Source organism: Erpetoichthys calabaricus, chromosome 4, assembly GCF_900747795.2.
Source record: "Erpetoichthys calabaricus chromosome 4, fErpCal1.3, whole genome shotgun sequence".
Classification (NCBI taxonomy): Eukaryota; Metazoa; Chordata; class Cladistia; order Polypteriformes; family Polypteridae; genus Erpetoichthys; species Erpetoichthys calabaricus.
In genome coordinates this window covers 331,717,507-331,741,650 of record NC_041397.2, presented here as the reverse complement: position 1 = coordinate 331,741,650, position 24,144 = coordinate 331,717,507, and the positions used below count along the sequence as shown (strand labels likewise).

The following is a 24,144-nucleotide window of genomic DNA, read 5'->3' as shown; positions in this document are numbered from 1 at the left end:
TGACAGGACTGTATGCCTCAAATAAATAAAGAGATGTCTGATGCTGCTGAAGTCGAGAATTCAGGCGAGGTCGATTCCACTGCATCTTTGGGGAATTCTATTGCTTCAGCGATGCTTGTTAATGTGTCACCTTCTAGTCATACCCAAGAAGTTACAGCAGAGAAAGAATGTGAACCATCTGGTAAGAGATGGTCGTATCCCATCTTAGTTCAGACTGTTTAGAAAACACAACTGATTGGATTATTCATTTATATGTTTTTGCAGCTGTTGACACAATAGTTGACAGCCACTAAATACAGGCCAGGCACTGCAAAACACTACAGGACCTTTACAAGAAGACAAAGCCAAATAAATTTGCAGTGACCCAACTCCTTGATCATGAATTTAATGCACAGAGGTCATTTATAGATTCTATGGGAGGCTTACCCATGCTTTAAAGAACTGGATCATTTAAGTACATAAAACACAGACATTTGACTGAAATATTTTTGAAAATGGTTTCTTAAAACAAAATATGTGCTGACTTTGGAGAGTGGGCTTATTTTATAGGTAATGGATGAAATGCGTTGTATTCTTAGTTGGAATAATAATCTAAACTACATCACAGAAGTTAAGAGCAGATGGACCAGTTTTTATGGAAAAGCCCAACTGTATGGAGTAATGAAGAAGATCCTGAAGCCTCCACATATGCACGATGAGGGTAACATTTGTCATGCATAATTTATTCAAACTCATTTTATAGTTAGTTATGCACTTTACTCAGTGTTGCAACATGATAGGCCTAAATGAAAATCAAATTGAAATTGTTTAAAGTTATGATATTTTGCAGTTGATGCTCAAAGGGTTGCACTTTTTTTATGCCATTTTTTCCATAAAGACCAAGTCTATATTATAGTAAGCCAAACTTGGAGAAATTTTCATGCAAAATATTATTACTGCTCTCTTTGCCAGTAACTATTGATTTGTGAATTCCAGGTTCCCTTTTCTTCATTGTATTAAAAAGTTGTACTGTGTTATTCTGAAATAAATTTTTGCCTTTAATTATGTTTTTAAAAAGCCATTTATTAGCATTGTAAATAGTTTTGTCTAGCATCTGTTTAAGAAACAACAGAATAATAAACTGACGGACACTATCCTTTATTAGGTATAAATAATGAAGGAATATTTTAAAGAATACTTAAAACTTTAAATATGATCTATGTAAAGTTCATTTCAATTGTTCGTTCATGTTCTAGCATATTAGTAGGTAAAAATAATACCAGACATCATATTATTTTTGTTATAAATCATTCTTAATTTAAACCTTGCTGTATGTTGTTGTTTTCATTTAAAGGACAATGTTTGAGTTATATTATAACATAATGCGAAAGATATTTAATAAGATTAGGGTTTTTTTTATTTTTCCATTAGTGAAAAATGCCATCGCCATGTTTAGAGCTCTGCCGTCCATGTTTCCTTCACTTTCTCTACCCCCAAAAAAGCTGGAAACAAAACATGAGCCGTTAGTTCATGGCCTTAAGGTAAAACTTTGCACTTTTACATTGCTTAAAGGAAAAATAAAGACAGTTACTGCAATTCTATCCACCTGTGACTGGCAGCAATTTTCAGGGTTGTTTTTAATGTTAGCTACAGGAACGACATTCTACATTAAACGGTTTGATTAAAAGGGCTCATCAGAATATAATAATCTTCAATTTTTAGTGATTTCTTTGCTATTTCAATTACAAGCTGTGTATAACTGCTTCTGTTAAAATTAGCACATTAATTCAGTATTATAAATAAGTAAATGTGTAATAAATCTGTATAGGACTACAGAGGATAAGATAAATTCAGCCTGTTTGCTTTGTTGGTTTTTGTTTGTCTTGAAGACCTCCGAGAATCCTGATGCCTTTCTACAACAAAGACTGCACTGACCACTGACTAGTGCTGTCCTCATTGTGGACCAAGATAACTGCATGCTGTCTACTGGAAGTGAGCTCAAGACAACTGTCCCTCAAGAAATGTTGCAGGAAGTTATCGTGTACCTTATGGCAGACTATTATGCAGTACATCTAACATATCCTAAGTGCATTGCTGCTGTCCTCTCTGCATATCAAACTGAAATATTACTGGACACAATTTGAAGGGAAAATACAAATATGCTAGAAGAAAAATTGTGTGAGCCAAATGTAGAACAGGAAATGCATGTCTATGATGTACTGTACAGGTATATAATTACCATTACCATATTTGAAAATCAGTTAGATAAATTGTAGATAATTTGATATTTTGTGGATTTTAACATGTTAGGTTGTATTTTCTTTGTCTTGTTTTTTGGCAAAGTTACCACTGTTAAAATGTTTATGTAATTAAGTTTGTTATGCAGTTCTGACTGTGACAAGATGAGACAGTCCTGAACTACAAAGTACAATAATGATATGGATGTGACGTTTGTGTTATATACAAGGTAATCTTCCTGTGTCAACTCATTTTCATGTGCTTACGTTTTTCTGTTTCTGTATTGTAAACACAGCAGTAGTGCTGTTGGATACTGATGTAATACTTAAAGAGCAATGCTAATGATTATGTCTTTATTGTAAATTATTTTATGTATTCAGGAAGCCAACATATTTCAGGAAATTATATATTAATTATGTGTCTTGAATGTAGGAATGAATTCCTAATTCAAACCTCTGCTAAAATATTTGGTTTCAATTTGAAATAAAGACCATCCTAAAAGGAGGGCACTGGGCTACTTCTACCTTATTCTTTTGTAGGTGGACTGAAGTTTGTTGTATTTATCATGCAAATATAGCTTAGTATGTGTTGAAATTAACTACTTTCAGGATTTTTTAAAAATCCAAGTCAATATACAGTATCTCACCCCATTGGCATATAATTTTGCTTATTTCAAGCATTTATTTCTTAATAATCGTATATTTTTTTCTTATTCTGTGATTTTTGTAAAATTAATTTCCTGTTTTAAGATATATGCTCTGAGATTAAATATTGGATTACCTATTTCAAGATGAGCTAACTTGATCAATATTATATAATATTCAGTGTATTTCCACCACAGAAAGTCGATTATCAAGGAATTTGTTCTATAAAACAGCATTTTCTACTTATTTCAAACCTTTGAACATCTATAAGAGCTTTCTTATTTCTAGACTGGAATAAACTTATTTTAAGATTTCTTGGCAAGTAAAATTATCTTGCTGCATGGATAGATAATTTCACTAATATTAAGTAATTTTCTACTGAAATTCAGTGTTTTTATCTTATTTCTAGGCTAAGTTTTTTTGTAGTGCTGGTGACCATGACCCCTGTAATTATGAAGAGATTTGAGCGACTTGTCATCAGACACAAGAAGAGCAACATCCCCACCTCCCTGGACCAATACCAGTTCACTTACAGGGCAAACAGGTAGGTCAACTGGGGACACTGTCTCACTTGCCCTTCACACTGCCCTGTGACATCTGGAGCAGACGGTCAGCTATGTGCGGATGGTGTTCATAAACTACAGCGTCATCTTCAACGTCATCCTCCTCAACAAACTGGCTATAAAACTAAACAACTTGGGTCTCAACCCAAACCTGTGCACCTGGATTTTAGATTTTCTCACTAACAGACCACAAACTGTGTGCATAAGTAAGGACTTCTCTTCGTCCATAACACTGAACACTGGGGTACACAGGGCTGTGTACTGAGCCCTCTCCTTCACTCCCAACTTCAAATTTACCCAGGATACTAATATCATGATAAAGTTTACAGATGACACCACAGTGAGAGGCCTGATCTCCAATAATGATGAAGCAGGCTAGAGAGAAAGGTGCTCAGCTACCATCACTGGAAGACGTCTTCACAACCCACTACAGCAGAAAACAACGAGCATTTGTATTGATCAACCCTCCATGGCCATAGCATTTTTACTCCTCTGCCCCCTGGCAGGCCCTTCAGAGCCCTACATGCCCGCACTAAAAGGCTGAAGAACAGTTTTCACCCAAAAACAATCAGCCTATTAAATGCACAGCCATCACTGCCCCTCCTTATAACTTCTATGTGACCCATGGTGAACTCAGGACCACAGCATTGACTGTAATCTTCAATGTGACTTCATTTATTATTTCTCTATTTTTGCTGATCTTTACTTTTAGTCTGTATATTCATAGTAAGTGTGCTTCTCATAGTTTAATGTGTAGTTAGTTTATTGACTTCTCTCATATACTTTTATCTAAGGCATCTATAGGTTTTACTACAAGTGATATTTCATTGTATTGTACGGTGACAATAAAGGTATCTCACAACAGCTGACGTCACTGCTCAGAATGCTCAAGACGGGCTCTGTGCGGTCGACTGAAGAAGTTCTCAGCTGACAATGAGTTTTTACTCGAGCTTTTCACTTGTAGTCTTTACTCCTTCGCTCTTGTTGCATCTGCAGGACTCTCTGCACTGTTTATTCTCTTAATGCTCCTTCTGTGTTATAAACCTCTTGAGCCTAACTTCCCCCAGATTGTCGTCTCCCAGCCAAACCTGTACTCACTAGCTAGTGTATCTATCATTTATCAACTTATTATTACATATTTTTAACTTCTTAAATGGGCATTTAGAAAATTTTCTTCTTCCTCTCTATGTGTTTTCTCATTCACACTTCTACGTGCATTGATACTTTATCATGTCTCTCGTCACCCACTATTTGGGTTCCAGAGCTTAATCTCACACTTGTCTCTGAGCCAATGGCTTATCCTGTACCATCTTAAGACCCCAGAGCTCATATACGTTTATCCAGGGTTTCCTCAACAACTGGGCGCTTTTACAACCTGCTGCTTTGGAACTCATCAAAGACCTTCTCTCTGTGCAGTAGAACCAACGTTCTCCTTCTGCAATTGACAGTTAAGAGATGGCTCAGGAAAAGTATGCTGACTCTGCTGTTTCAATATGGATGGACGCTGCCACACTTAAGACTCTCAGACCATCATTCATTCATTCAGAGGCAGGAAACAAGAAATGTGTATTACAGTCTTAGTCAAATGTTAGTGACTTACCCATTTTATTGGTTTAATAAAAAATCTCTGACCTTTGTTAGGTGCCACTGAATGTGCAGTTTTCCAGGTTCTCGTCCTGTCAGCTGGAACACTCGGCCTCTTCTTACTCACAGTGCGGCTCACCAAATGATGTTGTGGATGAGAACTTTCCTGTGTCTTCAAAGAAGGCAGTGATGGAGCTCAGATGAGAATGCAGAACATGTCTTTATTTGTACAGAGTATGCACAAATGTCTCAGTCCATGGAGTGAGCAATCAGTTAGAACAACTATTACCTTAAGTGACACATCACGCCATCTAACTCTTAATATGCAGAACTTCATCATCTTCACCAATCAACTACAGCCACAAGTAACTTCATACACAGTACATGTCCACTCTCACATTACTCTGTCTCTTTAATAAGGGAGTTCTGCAGATTCTCCCATTGATGTTATCACCGCTTCATACGAAGGCCGTTTGGCTTCCCATCAGTTTATCCTCACTTTCTAAAGGGGTGTTCATTACTCATTTACCTCATTTTAACCTTCATAATGACTTTAATGGCTCCCCTAACATGAGCTTTAAGAAATATTTAGATAACCCTTTAGTTACATTCAGTCCTCATCTTTATGTTTAATAATTCAATGTTATAACTATACTTATACAATGTTATAAGTATACTTGTATTAGATTTTAAAACTTATTAAAATTTTTGATTCAAAGTTCTCTACAAGCTACAGTAGATAACAGGGAGATTGCATAGAGAGCAATTCTTTTTTGGGTGGCAAAGAGAAAAAGACGCATTGGACATCTCCGCTCGAGTTTACCAGAAGGCATATGGGAGACTCAGACATCTGCTGGAAGAAGGTTCTATGGCTTGATGAGGTAACAAGTGAGCTTTTTGGCCATCAGACTAAACACCAGGTTTGTTATAAACCAAGCTGAAGCACACCATCGCCACCATGAAGCATAGGGTGGCAGCATCAGGCTCTGGGGATGTTTCTCTGCCGCAGACCAAGGAAGGTTTATGAGGGCAGAAGGAAAAATGAATGCAGCAAAATACAAAGAAATCCTGCAGGAAAACCTGATGCAATGTGCGAGAAACCTGAGCCATGAGAGAAGATTTGTTTATCAAGAAAGACAACTACTGGGAGCAATGAGCCAAAACTACACAGCAATGGCTTCAGAACAGCGATGTTCATGTCCTGGAGTGGCCACGTCAGAGTCCAGATCTCAAGTCACTTGACAACTTGTGGCTGGATATGACTGTTCACTGACAATCTCCATGACACCTGATAAAGTCTGAGCAGCTCAGTGACAAAGAATGGAGGAGAAATGTGCAAAATGATAAGAGACAGAGAGAGCTGTGCACACAGACTCAAGGGTGTCATGGTGGGGGCCAAGGGGGGCATCTACTATCTGAAACACCACATCACTTCATCCAAAAGAGGGAGGATAGAAAGGAACACTTGGCAGAGCAGGAGACAACGTGAAATGAACAGGAGGGTGGCTTGGATCATCAAACTAACTCTGAGTGGACAGAAAGATCACAAATTTCAAAAATGGCAGCGAGCAAAAGTTAACGCAGCAATTCAAATATGTAAAGTGTGACATATCTCCTAAGACAGAGAAGTTCATTCACTCAAAGTCAGAATAGAAATAAGGACACTGGTCAAGGAAGTCAAACAGACTTTATTAAGCAATTCAGATTTATTCTGCACAAAGTATCACAGAGCACAGCATCTCAAGTTAAGAATAAAATGGAAATCAACACAATAAAACACGGCAAAGCAAGATCATTTGAGAGACGAGCTCCTAGAACAAATCTGCAAAAGTATAAATATATATTGGATGATAAAATAAAAACAACTGAAGATCTAAGTATAACGAGAATTAAAATTACAGAGTTCAGCAATTGCGATAAGGAAAAAAAAAAAAGAAAACCATTACTATAAATAAAATTAAAAATATTAACTCAAGAGACAGTCACTCTTAAAAAGTCAAATCATCAGCAGTTGGCTTAAGAGAGTCCATAAGTGATAAAACTTGTGTTAAGACTCAGACATTAATAACACAGAATAGACGTCATGTCATGTGATAGTAAACTGTCTTCACGATGGCAGCTCTGATTTAGATAAATGTTCAGTGATGTTCAGTTTCTAGATGTTCTTACTGAATCTAAACCTCGCCATATGTTGTCACTTGCCAGGACAGTGAAGTTGTCACCCTAAGGTTTCTAGAAGATCACTGTGTCTTGAAATTGAAGGAAATCTCAGAAGAGATGAAGAATAACGCAATGAAATCAGGAAAGCGTCAGCCATTGCTAAGGTCTGTGACTCCACAGCACCACAGTGACAGCCATCATCTCAAAAACATTCTGAGAAGAGCAACATCTACATAGGAAAAGCTGGCCTGCCAATAGGGGGCAGCAATGCCTGAGTCAAGAAGTCTCAGAGGATTCCAGAAGAAACACCCAAAGACCCTCAGGGCTGTCTGCCCTCCTCTAACGTCAGAGTTCATGACTCTGTGCTAGGAGAGATGAAGACTAAAAGCAGGACTCATGGGAGAGCAGTAAGACAAACTCTGCTATCCCAGAGCAGCTTTGGTGCTCGTCTCAGAACTGTACAGAGTCACCTCCATCATCTTCACTCCTCTTGTAATAAAGACAGACAAGAACTATGTGGATGGCACAGGTCCACTGGCTCTGCAGTAACGTAACACAACATTCAACAATAAGAACATCATACCTACAATAAAACATGGGGGGCAGTGTGATGAAGAGGGGGCTTTGCTGCTGCCTCAGTGTGTGAAGACTTGCCATTTTGAAAGAACCAGAATATTCTTTATAAGAACGGCCAGTCCTCTGTCCATGACCTGGAGCTAAGGTGTAGTTGGATGACACAGCAGGTCAATGCTCCACAACACAAAAAAGAAAACCAACAGCTGAATGGCTCAGAGGACACCGAGAGTTTCAGAGCCTCGTCAAACTGCTAACTTGTCCTAACAGAAGTGCTGAAGTGAACAGTTTAGGCTCGAAAACTCTGAATGTATCTGAATGAAAGCAAAGACCTGCGGGCTATCACTCCTCAACAGTAACGTGAACGTCTGATCTCAAATTATAAATCACAGAGTGTTTAGTTCTCATTACTGCTGCTAAAGTTGCACCAGCCAAGCACTGAGACTCTGATCTGCAATGACACCTTCACATCGGTCACTGAGGTGTTGGATTAATAACTTTGTTCACTGAATAAAGAAAGCAGTGATTTAAAAACTGTATTGTGTCTTTCCTCAGGTCTCCTTTTTCTAATATTTCATTTCTCTGAAGGTCAGAGGCCATGCGTTGTGTAAAATATGTAAAAACAGAAAATACCAGGAAGGGGGTAAATACTTTATCACATCACTCAAGACAGACACAGGCTGGTGACGTATCTTCATTTTACTGAATGCTGAAAGGACTTGAATGTGTTGCTTGTTACACAAATATAAAATTGTTTTATAAAAATCAGAACTGTGCATTTCCTCTCATATGTAAATGAAGTTTTATCATTTCATCAGTTATCTCTAACCACCATGTGCAGTTCAGGGTCCGGGGGTCTATTTAGTCAGAACTAAGAAGAAGTCACAGACCAACACTGAGATTACAATAAGATGTCAGATTTCATGTCCTCCCAGTCCTGTATGTAGAGTATGTTGTCACTCACTACCTCTGTCACCTACATGACAAAGTGAGGTGACCGTCTGGACTCGGCTCAGACTAGCAGCTCTATGATTTACTGATGAAGTGATCCTTACGATTCATGAAGACAGCGGCTCTGGCAGGTGACTGGAACTCTTGATAGCAGTTTAAATATGAAGAGGAAACACAGCAGACTCACAGATCCTTTGAAAGTAATTTTCACAGGTCTGGTTAATCACCTTTTTCTCCTGCAGATCTATCGTCAAACAGTCTTCTTTGTCATCATCGCTGGCTCTGAAACACAAGAGGAGCTGTGAGGCCTTCTCCTGACCTGACTGACCTCATAGCCTCACACACATCACCTGACTTCAGACATTAAACAGATGAAGGCCACCAGGCTGTGCAGCACAGAGGATTGTAAGTCAGCAGTGTGGCTAATAAACTGAAATTCAATCCTCACTGGACACGGGCAGGCTGGGCCTGACTTAGCCATGGTGGGTGAATTAAACTAAATTATAAAGGACACTCATAATAGAAACCATACTGGACGATGACCCCCCACACCCACCCCACCCTGAGTCAGCGTCGTCATTGTTAAGATTGTATCTCAGCTGACAAACTCTTCATTCGTGTATTCTGATTCAAATGACACAACTCTACTTTTAAAGATATATATAAGGTACTGTATATTAGCACAACGGTCTCTGAACATTAGCAGACACACTTTTGATGGTTTCTTAGATATTCCACTACATAAATTTAGCAATGCTGGGTTCAAAAACCACTTGATCTTTGTAAAATGAATGAATATGTCAAAGCCTTCATTGTGATTTGTGTAACTTGACCGTTTTTTCCGTGTTGATTGACGTGACTTTGAGGCTGACGTCTAGAAATGCTGCCATTGCTTCCTGCTTTCTGCCTGAATACACTTCTGCTAATCTGCAGTAGCCGTCCTCAGACACATGACTGACTAGTTCACTTTATCAGGCCACTGATGATTCTGAAGACTTGGCCTTTTCTATTCTACTAAAGCCTCATGGTCTCGTTAGTCTTTATTACAGAGTGGCTTCTGCTCTTCTCTGAGCGGCCATCAGTGCTGCGGTGTCTCTTGTGACCCTTAACCATGCTGATGACCTCATTTAAGGGCTCATTAGACACCACGGCTCAACATCTGACCTAAACTAATACATACAATACCATTTAACAATTTAACATCTGCTGACAATTCAGTTTATAAATGAAGACATTTGAACACATCACCTAAAAGAACCAGTGGTCCCTCCATTGTCTAAATCCACTTCATCCTGAACAGGCGCCCAAGGCAGGAACAATCCCTGAACAGGGAGCCAGTCCATCGCAGGCAGAGAGACACACACTGCAGGGCCAATTTAGCATCGCCAATCCACTGAATGTGTGTGTTTGTGGAGCACCAGGAGGAAACCACGCAGACATGGAGAGAACATGTGAACTCAAACGCAGGGAGGACCGGGGTACCCTTGTCATCTTACAGTGGTGTGGCAGTGCTACCAGTGTGCCACCCAAAATAAAGAACCAAACCTGCGTAACTACATCTATGAGGAAATGAGAGTGAAGCCTTCTGTTACTAGCAGATGAAACACCATCACTACACGTGACGACACATGCTGATGACAGCCCACCTGTGTCTGTTATCGTTCATCTGCTGTTACATTTCATGTGTTGTGTTGGACTCCTCGTCTCTTCTTGGTATTGAACTGTTCTCACTGCTCTATGGGATACGTGAATTGTGAAGAGTGCACATGATAATAACATGAACTAAAACTTGACAAGTCATCATATTGTACTTACACCATTAATAAGACATGAAGATGAATGTGGGGCAGCGTGATGAAGTTCAGCCCAAGCATATAGTACTCGGCTCATTTCAGAGTTTGGCTACCCTGTGCCAGCCTGTTTGTTGGGCAGATTTTGGGCTCTTTGCTGTCTGGATGGTGTGCAGCTCCCCCAGTTGGATACTGCAGGCAGGAGTAGAGTTGTATGGAGAAGTGGACTCTTTATGACCAACAACATCCCATAGTCTGCCTATTATATGTCAGCTATCACACCTGCAGTAATCCACTTTGTGTCCATTCACACTCCTACCTCAGCCGCTTCGGCTCCTCACTGTCCCTGTGGCACCCTGTGGCCTCGTGGCACCTCAGCCAGGTGTTTAAGTTCAGAAATGACATTCTCACTTATTTCCTTGTAGTTTGGTTTACTGCACTGCAGAGCGTTTGTCATTTGTAACATATTTCATTATTGTCTTCAGAGCTCTGAGAAACGACATTCATGACTACATGTGTGAGGCCAGCAGTACTGGCAGGATTAGGAAAAGGAGTCGATAAACGTGAAGTCAGCAGTCACCGGCCATATTTATGTGATATTTATACTACTGACTACATCAACTTCTGTATGGACATTGTAGTTCCAGTAAGAACAGTACGCTGCTATGCTAACAACAAGCCATGGATTACAAGTGACATCAAGGGCCTTTTGAACCAGAAGAAAATGGCTTTTAAAGGTGGTGATCAGCATGAACTCAAGCGCATACAGAAGGAACTCCGAGTCCAGCTCAGGGTGGCGAAGGAGCAGTACAGGAGAAAGCTGGAGCTGAAGTTGCAGAATAACAGCATGAAGGAAGTGTGGGATGGGATGAAGATCATCACTGGCTGCAGCTCGAAGTGGGGTACCACCATCGAGAGAGACGTGAAGAGAGCAAACCAGATGAACAACTTCTTTAACAGGTTTGACCACCCTAACCCACTCTCACCTCAGAGTACTGCACCCTCCACCCATCCTTCTGCTGATACCAGAATAGGAGAGACATCCTCACCCACAATTACAACAGTGCAGGTGAGCAGAGAGCTAAGGAGACTTCGTGCCAGCAATGCAGCGGGTCCAGATGGAGTATCGCCACGACTGCTGAAGGTCTGTGCATCAGAGCTGGGGGGTCCTCTACAGTGCATCTTCAACCTGAGCCTGGAACAGGGGAGAATCCCAAGCCTTTGGAAAACATCTTGCATCACCCCAGTCCCAAAGGTATCACGTCCTAGTGAGCTGAATGACTTCCGGCCTATCGCTCTGACGTCGCATGTGATGAAGACCATGGAGCGGCTGCTGCTTCACCACCTGAGGCCACAGGTCCAACACGCCCTCGACTCTCTGCAGTTCGCATACCAGGCGAAGGTGGGAGCGGAGGATGCCATCATCTACATGCTACACGATCCCTCTCCCACTTGGACAGAGGCAGTGGTGCTGTAAGAATGATGTTTCTGGACTTCTCAAGTGCCTTCAACACCATCCAACCTCTGCTCCTTAGGGACAAGCTGACAGAGATGGGATTAGATTCATACCTGATAGCATGGATTGTGGACTATCTTACAGACAGACCTCAGTATGTGTGTCTCGGGAACTGCATGTCTGACATTGTGGTCAGCAGCACAGGAGCGTCACAGGGGACTGTACTTTCTCCGGTCCTGTTCAGCCTATATAAATCGGACTTCCAATACAACTCGGAGTCCTGCCACGTGCAAAAGTTCGCTAACGACACTGCTATCGTGGGCTGCATCAGGAGTGGGCAGGAGGAGGAGTATAGGGACCTAATCAAGGACTTTCTTAAATGGTGCGACTCAAAACACCTGCACCTGAACACCAGCAAAACCAAGGAGCTGGTGGTGGATTTTAGGAAGCCCAGACTCCTCATGGACCTTGTGATCATCAGAGGTGACTGTGTGCAGAGGGTGCAGACCTATAAATATCTGGGAGTGCAGCTGGATGATAAATTAGACTGGACTGCCAATACTGATGCTCTGTATAAGAAAGGACAGAGCCAGCTATACTACCTTAGAAGGCTGGCGTCCTTCAACATCTGCAATAAGATGCTGCAGATGTTCTATCAGACGGTTGTGGCGAGCGCCCCTCTTCTACGCAGTGGTGTGCTGGGGAGGCAGCATTAAGAGGAAAGATGCCTCACGCCTGGACAAACTGGTGAGGAAGGCAGGCTCTATTGTTGGCATGGAGCTGGACAGTTTTAACATCTGTGGCAGAGCGAAGGGCGCTCAGCAGGCTCCTATCAATTATGGAGAATCCACTGCATCCATTAAATAATGTCATCTCCAGACAGAAGAGCAGCTTCAGCGACAGACTGCTGTCAATGTCCTGCTCCACTGACAGATTGAGGAGATCGTTCCTCCCCCAAAACTATGCGACTCTTTAATTCCACCAGGGGGGGGTAAACGTTAATATTTAACATTATACATAGTTATTGTCTGTTTTTTTTCACCTGTATTATTATCATTCTTTAATTTAATATTATTTATTGTATCAGTATGCTGCTGCTGAAGAATGTGAATTTCCCATTGGGATTAATAAAGTATCTATCTATCTATCTATCTATCTATCTATCTATTGTATGCATGGAGCTGGACAGTTTAACATCCGTAGCAGAGCGACGGGCGCTGAGCAGACTCCTGTCAATTATGGAGAATCCACTGCATCCACTGAACAGGATCATCTCCAGACAGAAGAGCAGCTTCAGTGACAGACTGCTGTCACCGTCCTGCTCCACTGACAGACTGAGGAAATTGTTCCTCCCCGAAACTATGCAACTCTTCAGTTCCACCCGGGGGGGGTAAACGTTAACATTATACAAAGTTATTGTCTGTCTGTATACCTGCATTGTTATCACTCTTTAATTTAATATTGTTTTATATCAGTATGCTGCTGCTGGAGTATGGGAATTTCCCCTTGCGATTAATAAAGTATCTATCTATCTATCTATCTATCTATCTATCTATCTATCTATCTATCTATCTATCTATCTATCTATCTATCTATCTATCTATCTATCTATCTATCTATCTATCTATCTATCTATCTATCTATCTATCTATCTATCTATCTATCTATCTATCTATCTATCTATCTATCTATCTATCTATCTATCTATCTATCTATCTATCTACAAAAATGGTGTGTGATTCAATAATGTCAGAAAGGCACAAATTATTGTGATGTCCGTTCATCTGTTTATGTTATCAAATAAGACAGCAGACAGTGTGTTTGTCACCTCTAATGACAGTAAAGTGTCATCTGTTGGTGACCCCCTTTCTGCTCCTGCCTAATACGGTTTTGGAGCTCATTCAGTCAAAGTGAGACGTCTCGACTGAAAGGAGTCTTCTTACCTCTTGGATTTCACAGGTCCGGCATTCATCTTGGTAGTTGTGTTTTCTTTTCTGATGTCATATCGGCCAATCCAAAAAGTATTCCCTATGTCTCTGGTGAGATTAACTGTAGTTTTTAAAAAGTTCTGATAAGAAAACATGAAATGAAGAAGTTGATGTACAGTTGAACTTGCAGGTGTCTTTATTGTATTGAATTGTCTTCTCTTAGTCACAATCAATAAAACACATTTGACCTCCTTTTTTAATTTAATATAAACTGGCTTGAGTCTCACTTATAAATGCAACAAGCAGACAAAACTCTCAGTGTGTCACCTGCTTTTATAATAAACTGAGCTATTGTGTTACTTCTTATGTCACATGAGCAGATGGCAGTGATGTCCAACACTAATAATGTGTCAGTGTGGTAACAGAGATACTGGATACTAAATACGACATCCCTGGGGGAAATCTCACAAAAACCCCAGCACCTCAATGGAAACCAACCAATGACAGAATCTGCAGACATTTGTACTGATTTGGGTCTCAACAGGGGCCTATCACCTCAGAAGGGCAGTTCAGTGGCATTCTGGGTTTTATTTGGAGCGATGTAATGGTCACCTGGTGATTTACATGAAAAAATGATGAGCAAAACTTAAATTGCTTTATCTACTAATTGACTAACTCATCACCAGTGACCCTTTTGTCCATTATGTATCTCCCAGACGTTGAACCAAAAACCAGAAATGCATGTAAATGTAATGTAGAAATGGCAACTCTAAGAGCTCCTGGAGCCAAGAAAGAAGAAACAGCAATCTAGAATTCACAGCATGTCTGATGGCGTCAGTTGTAGCGAATGAAGAAAGACACAGAGAGTCCTCTGAGAGAATCTTTACTTTCTCACACAGTCAGCACTAAACAAAGAGTCTCTGAGACTTTGATTACAATGACAGTCACTCTGAGCCTTTGAAATGTGTTGACAGACTCTCCAGATCTATTGAAGGAATCTGCTAAAGAAAGACATTCCTGCTTTAATAACATACTGAGCTGACTCCACTTCAGATTAGATCTTCTGGGATTGTTCTTGAGATGCACTTTCAAAGCATTTTGTTTCTAATGCTCCTGTCCTGACAGTTTAACTTACAGTATACAGTTTGAAGACAGACATTTTAAATCCACCTGCGTAAATGACATACCCGCTCCTCTAAGCTTTCTATATTCACTAGTCGTCCACCCCATGTCTCGCACCAATCCTGGCTCTTCTTCCAGGTCTGAGTATTAGTGGAGATGAAGTAACACTTGGAACTGAAGAAGTACCAGTCCACTTTACATACAGGACAAGTGTTTGCTGTGGAAAATGAAACAAAAGAGCAAACAAAAAATGAGGGATTAGATGAGCAAGGAGCTCACAGTCTACTAACCCTGCAGCAGAGCACTCACCGGGAGACGTGTTTGTAGCATCGCAGTAGAATTCCTTCAGATCACTGAACTCCTTGGTCAGTTCATCAAGTTTCTCATTCAAAGTTACGTACTGAGACTGCAGAGCACTGTTGTTACTGGTCAAGATGTAATTTGAATTTCTTAACTCCTCCAGCTCTTGCTCCTTGTGATTTATTTTTATGAAATCTGAGGAAAACAAATCATACCATACAATCAGTAATATAAAATAATATATCTTTTACACTTGAGATAAGAGTGCTCTCAGTTCTGTAGTGATAAAGAATCCCCTGCCTTGTGTTCTGCTCATTTTACCCCATCACAGTTTGTAATAACAGATAAAGATTGTGCCTTACTACTTCTCAGTGAGTAACAGCAGCTCTGTTTTTTCAGCTTTTTTATTTAAATCAATGTAAAGGGAGTATAAACAAGCGGAGATAGACTTTAATCTTTAGTTGTTATTTGTGTCAAGTATCAACATCCAGGACCCTCACCTGACCTCAAACAGTCCACATGACCCAGAATGGCACAGTGGCAAGTGAAAGACAACAACTGGTGTGAAAGTCAAAGTGTAAAAACAAAATAGTAAAGTGTGTCACGCATGTGCGTCCTTAGGTCACCTTCTGGTCTCATCTGAGGTAAGCCTATCATTTTCATTATTTTTATTTCAAGTTAACAGGGTGACCCGATTGGCACCCCAACATTTAGTCTGAGGCTTGTCCTTCCTTATTCTGACGACAAGTGGCGTAGTCAGAAGTATATTGTGCCTTAAGATGTCAGAAATCTGCCAACTAGGCGGAATCTGTCCAACAACAAGCAGACCTGGCAGTAGGCAAAGTACGAGTTGAGGCAGCAGAAGCCCAACACCTTGGACGAGGACAGGGACCAGTCCAATTGAATTCCCAATATGTCCATGGGATGACGTCGAGTTGTACCTGCTGATTTCTGAGTACACTGCTGCTTGACACTGCTGGCCAGCATGAATGGGCACATCTACTGAATCCCTTCCTAACAGGGGAAGTGCATCAGGTGTATTACTAGGGGGCTCCGCCCCCTGCTCGCTTCGCTCGCCAACCTCTGGTGTTGTGAATTTACAAAGAGCGTGATGTATGAATGAGATATAGCATAGTGTGAAGGTGTAGATGACGCATATAGGAAGCAAATAAAGTTGTCCATGTCCAAAAACGGGCTCAGAGAGGTAGATGCTAACTTTGTCTATGGTTTGTCCTTGTGATTTGTTGATGGTCATGGTCAAGGCAGGTCTAATGGGGAACTGTCGCTGTTTAAGTGTAAAAGGTAATTCCAGGTCAGAAGTTGTAAGGTAATTGTAGGAATTAGAATAGTATTGTTAGCATGTGATTCTGTAAGAAGTTTTGCTTTAATAACATTGTGTGGCATGGTGTTGACGACTAAATGTGTACCATTGCATAAACCCTGTTTAGTGTTAAGGTTTCTTAATAGCATGATTATTGTTCCATTTTTAAGGCTAAGATTGTGTTGTGGTAATCTGGCTGGGTTAATAGTGTTCAAATATTCTAAAGGGAAATTAAGATGGTCATTGTCGTCATCAGAGTCAACTTTGTCAGAGCTTAGAAAGAGCTGTGCCACTCCAGGAAGTAATGAAATGACCTGGTTATTAATGTGATCAACATTAATATTTTTTGGACAGAATATAGTTCGTTGTGTTAAAAGGGGTATTTGGTGTAATGAGATTGTTGTTCCAAATATCTCCGTAACTCTTTTGAAAGCAATGCCAATTCTCTGCGTATTTTAAGGTGGATTAAAGAATAGCCGAGTGCATGGCATGTGGAACAATAGCTAAGCACTGTGTAAAATCTCCTCCTAATAAAAGTACCTTTCTTCCAAAGGGAATATTATTATTCATCAACGTTTGTAGAAGTTTATGAATGGTGTTGAGTAAGTGACTGGATGCCATTAGATGCAAAAGCAAATGAACTATTGTAGGATCTAATGCAGTTCATAAAGTTTCTACTTTCAGGTACTGTGTTAGTTAGAAGCTTCTGTAGATATGCAGGATATGAATGTAAAGGAGGCAGTCACATTTGACCCTTTTGATAACAACGTGTAAATTCATTACTTGTATTGCCAGTTGTTTCTTTAGGGAAGTTAAGTGAATGACAATGATTGCAAATGACATTCATTAATCCCAATCAATTTTCATGAATAGTGGACTCATTACTGAACGCGTTGTCAGCTAACTGGCGCAATCATTTAGCAGGTGTCTGTCGTTGATGTCCTTGACGTGTATGTTTTGTCTGTGCCGTTTGAGAGGCGCGTCGTTGTATGTGCAGGATTTGGGACGTGCTATTCTGGAGCTGTAATCGATTAGCCTGTGTTGTGAGAGAAGCCCGTTGCAGTTTACGGCGGTCATTGTTTGTATTGAGCCTTGCCCGTTTTTGTATGTCGGTTAGTCGTCCGACATGTATTTTTTTTTTTCATGCGGGTTCGTGTGTTTGGTCCCGTCACTCAAGCCGTATCGTTTTGTACCCGTGAGCGTGAATTCATGACTTGTTTGTTCTTCAGCGTTAGAAATATGGATAAGTAATAAGGAGGATCGCACTCACTGTTAATATGGAGCCTTGTCTGTGGTTGAACGGTTAATAGTGCATCAGTGTAATGAGATCGACCTATGCTGCATAATTTGAATGTGTTCAGATGACGTATATTTAATACGGACGGTTCGTTTAGTAATGGGGCTTTGTGTCTCATTTCTTATTTATGTTAGCGTGGTCGTGGGTCCGAATCCTGCTTTTTGTGTATGTTTCGTGTGCTATGTCCGTAGTCTGTCCCGTTTTGTGTCCAATGGGATTGTGTGGCGCTCGCGTCTGACTTTTTTTTTTTTTGTGCTAGGGGGCGTTGCCTCATTTGTGTGTCGTGGGTCTCAATTCTCTTCTTTGTGTGTGTTCCGTTTCGTGTCTGACTCCTTTTTTCTGTGTGCTATGGGCGCCTCATTTCTTATTTTACGTTGCTTTGCATCCGGTTTCCGTTGCTTGGAAGGGGGGTTTTGTGGGGGCGCTTGCGCAGTACATCTTTTGCGGCTACGGCCCATGGCCGGATGTCCCTGCGTCCATCCGGTTTACCATTCTCGGTTAGTAATATGGATGTTTTGGAGGAAAATGATGGGCATGACAGCACAAGGTTAACAAATGTTACAGTTTTAGCCCTTGGCTTCACAGTGATAGGCTCTGGAAGAAGACGCCACAGTGACAGGCTCTGAAGGAGATGCCACCTCTTGGGAGTGTCTCACTGGGCATCCTCTCTGACCTCTGGGTGATTAGAGAGATGCAAGTGTTAGAAATCATGCCTCCTGGTGTCCCAGAGTGGAACCACTTAGCTCAGATGACCCTGGAAGGTGACCCTCAAACACACATGTATGACGAGTGCAGTGCAGTAAGTAATAAGTCAGTAAATAGTCCATAAAAAAGCAGTGCAATTGTGGAGGTTAAAAACAGACAATCAATACTTTAATGTCCCTCTTTGAATGATTCAAGGCATCACGTTAGTCTCCTCGACAAGATAAGCACACCTCTCTCAGCCCCCCATCAACTGACTCTCATCCCACCTGCCCTCTCCAGCTTTGGCTGAGATACACCTAGTCAGCCCCCCGTCATCACATATGCTGTATTGTGATAGGGGAGGGGCTGGATGTGTGATTGACGAGTGACCTGTCACACAGAGACGCAGGCTCTGCATTGCACAAGTTTCACGAAGGTCTGCACTTCATCCATCAAGCCTGGGAAGACTCAAGAAGGCAGAGGACCGAATAAACAGCAAATCCATGAAGAAGATGAGGATATTATTTGGTTGATCGCTGGGAGAGAGCATGTCGGTATGAACGACGATCAGCAACCCTGGCTGTGTTACATGATGGAGATGGCACAAGAGTAGCAAGCTGTTAAGAGTGGCACAGTGCAATTAGAAAGGTTAGGCTTCCTGAGATATGGAGGGAGATTTATCATTATTAATTTAACACACCTATTATGGGGGGCTTAACTGTTTTTTATTATGTGCGCTATGAATTTATGACAGCATATTTAACATGGGAGTGGTTTTAAATATTAGCTGGTCAGACGCACACGATGTATAACTAGTTTATGAAGGGTTACTCTAGGGCAGGGGTGGGCAGATTCAGTCCTGGAGGGCCGCAGTGGTTGCAGGTTTTTGTTCCAACCCAGTTGCTTAATTAAAAACCAATCCTTGTCAATTATTTAATTGCATGGCTTGCTAGTGCTTTAACTCTGCAATGTCAGGTCATTCTCATATCCTAGATTTCTTTTCTTTTCTAAGGATATCATCCACATGATTTGAAGTCTAAAACAGATGAGTAATTCTCAGTGCTTCAGTTTTTTCTCTTCACTTTCCTTCCAAGTATTTAATTAAACCAAACAGTGCGTGATAAATACACACAGGTGTAAATGAAAACAAGCTAAATGGAAAAATGCTGGTCTCTTTTGTCATTTGCATGTTATTGCTAATTAGGAGCAATTAAAAACCAAGAATACAGCTGTGTAAGACTAAAATAAGCAATAAAGGTTCAAAATCTTAACGAGCAAGACAACTAAAGTAAAGCAGAAGTGTTACTTGAGCAATAAATGCTTCTTATTAAGCAACTGGGTTGGAGCAAAAACCTGCAGCCACTATGGCCCTCCAGGACTGAATTTGCCCACCCCTGCTGTAGGGCAAAATGTAGAAATGGTAAAATATCTTCTGCCATTAAAGCCATTCCCAGGTTAATTTATGATATTCGGTGTCACGTATGCAACTAAGAGAATCACCTTCCAGGTTTATTAGAGGTAAGCGATACCACTGCAGGCAAGAGGGGGAGCAGTCACTAACATTACTGTCTGTCTGTCACCCACTGCAGCGAGAAGACGCCCCTCGAGGGTAAATGATAATGCCCCTAATGGCCAGAGGACTATAAAAGAGTGGATACCCCACAGATTGGCGTCTCATATCGGATCTGAAATACGAGAAGCTCCCAAAGACGACCCACACTACCGAGCTGATTTTCATTATAGAAGTTGAAAAAACTCCTCTTTCTTTTGCTTACATTATCTTTATATTGTAAGTTTTCTAAACTCTTTTGGGACTCCCCCAATGGGATTGCACACTGAAGAGCATGCCAAAGTGGGCTCGCAGTGTTGTAGCAGCTTGCAGCTAAAGCAGATCCGAGTTGATCATGGTCGCGCTGTAAGTGCTGGCCATCTATGGGTGATGCCAGGAACATTGTAAATGCAGGCAGCAGGATTACTTGGCCACTAACATGGCCATGGCGCTGCCTGACTGCTGTGTCTGTGTTTAGGAGAGCAGGAGATCCTGCTACAATAAATAACCGTGATGTTCCTGTTTCAAGAGGAATAAAGTTGGTTTTGCTAAAGTACTGAAACTCAGCCTCATGTTTTAGGGTGCAAGACAGGGACTCAAATGTTACAATATGTCATTGAATGTTCTTTTTGTTTAAGATTATTTACATTTGAATTAAATGGGGTAACCTAGCTGACACTCCAACACCTCCTTTACGTGTGGAGTATCCTTCCAATCATTCATATATTGCGAAATAAATGTGCAGTTATTTGTTTACACTTTATTTATATCTGCCTTTACATGAACGCACACTTTTATCCATGACACCAGTGTTTTAGTCCTGAGGACCCACTGAACAGCACATTTTCAAAATGTCTCCATGCCAGCGCACTCTGCTTTGCACCTCCAGCCTCAGACCCCTAATGACATCACAGGGTCCTCTGACGTGAGCAGCCAGACAGAGACCTACCACTGGAGGTCTGCAGCAAGACCTTTCTGCTTGACACCCCAAGGTTATTGTCAGGAACTGTGCGGAGCTTCAAGCCTTTCGTTAACTGGCAAGGAATGGACTAGAAGCTAACCCACCTACAACCAGTCCCACCTTTTAGATGTCATTTATGTTCATCATCAGGACAGACAATCAGTAGGCCATAAAGGTAAAAGACAAAAATATCAAGATATGAAATATTAAAAATAAAGAGTTACTAAGTAACAAGGTCTTGTAATCTTTGATAAACACAAAAGTGTGATGGCAGCTTAAATGTCATTGTGGTGATTGTGTCACTGACTGTGACTTTCAGTGTGCACTGCTCACCCAACAGAATGACACGTTTAGGCATCAAAACCACAACATGTTGGCACCCACTGAGAAACAACATGGCATTACAGCCAAATGAAATCAGCACATTAAAATGTCATAATAAGCCACCGAACAAAAAGGTGAAACATTTCAAATTAGCAGACATCACAATGTTCCTCCAGACGCTCCTGTCTATGAATATAACGCAGTGGTCACTTGATGGGTGGGCAGGTCACAGAAACGACGAAGCTCAAAGGAGACCTTTCCTCCAGCGTGGTGTATTATTAACCCCTGAGACAGCCATCCTCTGAGCGTCACTACTCTGAAGTTAGTCTGCGATTCTTTTTTGGTTTTTCTTCTTTCATTAACCTGAGTTTTGTAGTTGGTTTGTTTTTTCTCTCATTTTGATTTGTTGTTGTTCTCTAAACTGCCTACATTTGACCCTCCGTCTGCATTTTGACAAGTCTTTGTGGTATTTGGACTTGTAACAAGAAATGCCTTTAATAAATCTCATTGCTGTGTTTAAGTAGCTCATTCAGATTTCTGTTCACCTTCAGCTTTACATGAGGTCACAATTGCTATTGTCACACATGATCGTCAGAGGCTCACCCTCCAAGTTCTTCCCAGGTATGTGAGACCACCCCGAGCCAGGAGGGGACACTGTGGCTAACTGTCTTGTCCTTTTCTTCCACCAAAATGCAGAGAAAATGCCCAGTGAGGGAAACTGACTCCACACCTTCCAGTCCCTGGGCTCTAAGAACTTGACATCCCAAAAGGAAGTGTCACGTCTAATTAGAGTGACCAGAGCTAAGGAGCTCCGTGACTTTCAGATGGCAGACAAGAAAGCTGATTAATGCCAGTCACTTTATTACTGTGGCAATAGTTTTGTTTCCTTTCATGCCATCGAGCATTTGTTTCTGTTTGGTCTTAGAAGATAACGGGGATGGCCAGGTTGGCACCGCAGAAAATCATCTTCATTTGAGCCTGTTATTCCTTCAGATGACCCCACTGTGTACACTGAATTACACTCGCATTATTATCTGTTTTGAGGTAATGAGCAAGTCCTCCTAATAAAGGGGCCAATGACTGCATATATAAGAAATACACAAAGCATTCACATTTCCTTCACTTTCAATGCCACATCAGTACAGAGGATACTTACAGTAAACAGAAAGGGATATGAGGCCGGCCACTAGGAGAACACCAAAGATCTTCAGCATCATCACAAGATTGACTCTCCTTTCTCCTCTAACATGAGGCACTGGAGCTGCAAGACAAGCAAGGTGGAGTGAGATCAGAGACTGAAGAGCACATGAACTACCTGATGACGGACAAAGTGGGCATTGGCCATTCTTCTAGGTTTTAGTGGCCCACCAGGCCTGTTAAGGTAGCAGATTTATTAGACGTCCAGCTGTGCCTTCTCTCACTAACAGTCCAAACTAAGTGACTGAACTCCACCAGAATCTGCCGGTAGTTCATCTGATGATAAAGGTGGAAATCAGACATCTTTCCTGAGGCCTCTGAGCATACGTCTTGAGTCACAAGGCATGAAATGGACTCCAGCAAGAACAAAGAGCTATAATTCAAGGAATGAGTGCTGAGATAGACTGGAAGTGACTTTAAACCAATCAAGAGGTGTTAGAATTCCTTTTTAAAAATGAGCTGCACCCACGTATTCTGTCAGAGAGAGGCGCACACACTCACTGATCTCTAAGGAGCTTTCTGAGGGGACCCAGTACACCCACTCTCCAAAATGACTGAAAATCTCTACAATGGCTCTCTTAACACTAGAATTACCAAAGCCTACGAAAAAACTCGTAAATCCGGCCCACCTTAAATCCCTTTGTACCTCTCCCTCAGCGTCTTTTGTCTTGTAAATGTGCCAATCAAGACAAGCAGCAAGTAGCCTACTATTCCATCCACCCACAGACCGGGCATAAAGTTCTCCCAGCTCAAGCCTTGATTATCTGGGAGTGAGGTACCTAAGAGTTGTATAGGGAAATAATAGATCGTTTTTTGGAACACATGCATTTCATGTGTGTTCCGTGTCTACAATAATCTATGTAAACACATCTTTAAAATTGAAAAGTTTTTCATATTTTAGTAATAAATGACAAACTGTAGACATAAACTATGTAATGTGTGAAGCCGGAAGTCCAAAGATCAAATAAACACTTTCTCAAAAGGTTCAAAGATGATACAATAGTTTCTGTGGTGCTGCGGTAAGAACTGCTGACTTATAATCAAGAGTCCCCCGGTTTGATCCTGACTGCCTTGTAAATTTTCAGTTTTCAGTAGTGAGCTGCTCTTACTGTTAATATTATACAATAAACACATACAATGATTTGCATCTGTAACAGTCGGTGTACATTTATAGTACTTATAAAAGTTAGCTTTTTTTTTTTTCATTTTTATTTTCTTAGTCACAATCACGATACATACTACAGGCCTTCCCAGGGATTGGACGCTGTTTGTTTTCATTTTAAACTTGGAATAACTGTAGATGTGAGTGGTGTTTTGAGACAATGGAACTGGAAATTCTCTGATCTGGAGGGATAAAAGCTGACACACAAACACTGGTGAATCTTCCTTATTCGTATCTCATTGTCACTTGATTTTTTTTTATTGTTTTATTGAGTGTTCCTGCTCACACTGAATTAGTATGCACCTAATGGTCCATGATGTCAAAGCCGCACTGACAAAAAAGTAGAAACATAGGAATCTAT

At 41.0% G+C, this 24,144-nt stretch overlaps 1 protein-coding gene across 33 annotated transcripts in view; it reads right to left on the bottom strand.

The window, feature by feature from the left end:
• LOC114641392 (C-type lectin domain family 5 member A-like) overlaps positions 1-24,144 on the bottom strand; it is a 1,576,682-nt gene that overhangs the window by 1,208,545 nt on the left and 343,993 nt on the right. For 27 of the 33 annotated variants that reach the window (XR_007934659.1, XR_007934660.1, XR_007934661.1 and 24 more), the window contains one exon: positions 22,581-22,685. The exons of 4 other annotated variants lie outside the window; for them this stretch is intronic. Coding sequence is in view for 22 of the 29 variants with exons in the window: in XM_051925952.1 (XP_051781912.1) it covers positions 22,581-22,685 (105 nt within the window). In the remaining 7 variants the exon portion in view is untranslated. Of the gene's footprint in view, positions 1-15,297; positions 15,484-22,580; positions 22,686-24,144 lie in introns of all 33 variants that reach the window. 2 more of the 33 variants (XM_051925971.1, XM_051925973.1) reach the window with 2 other exon arrangements.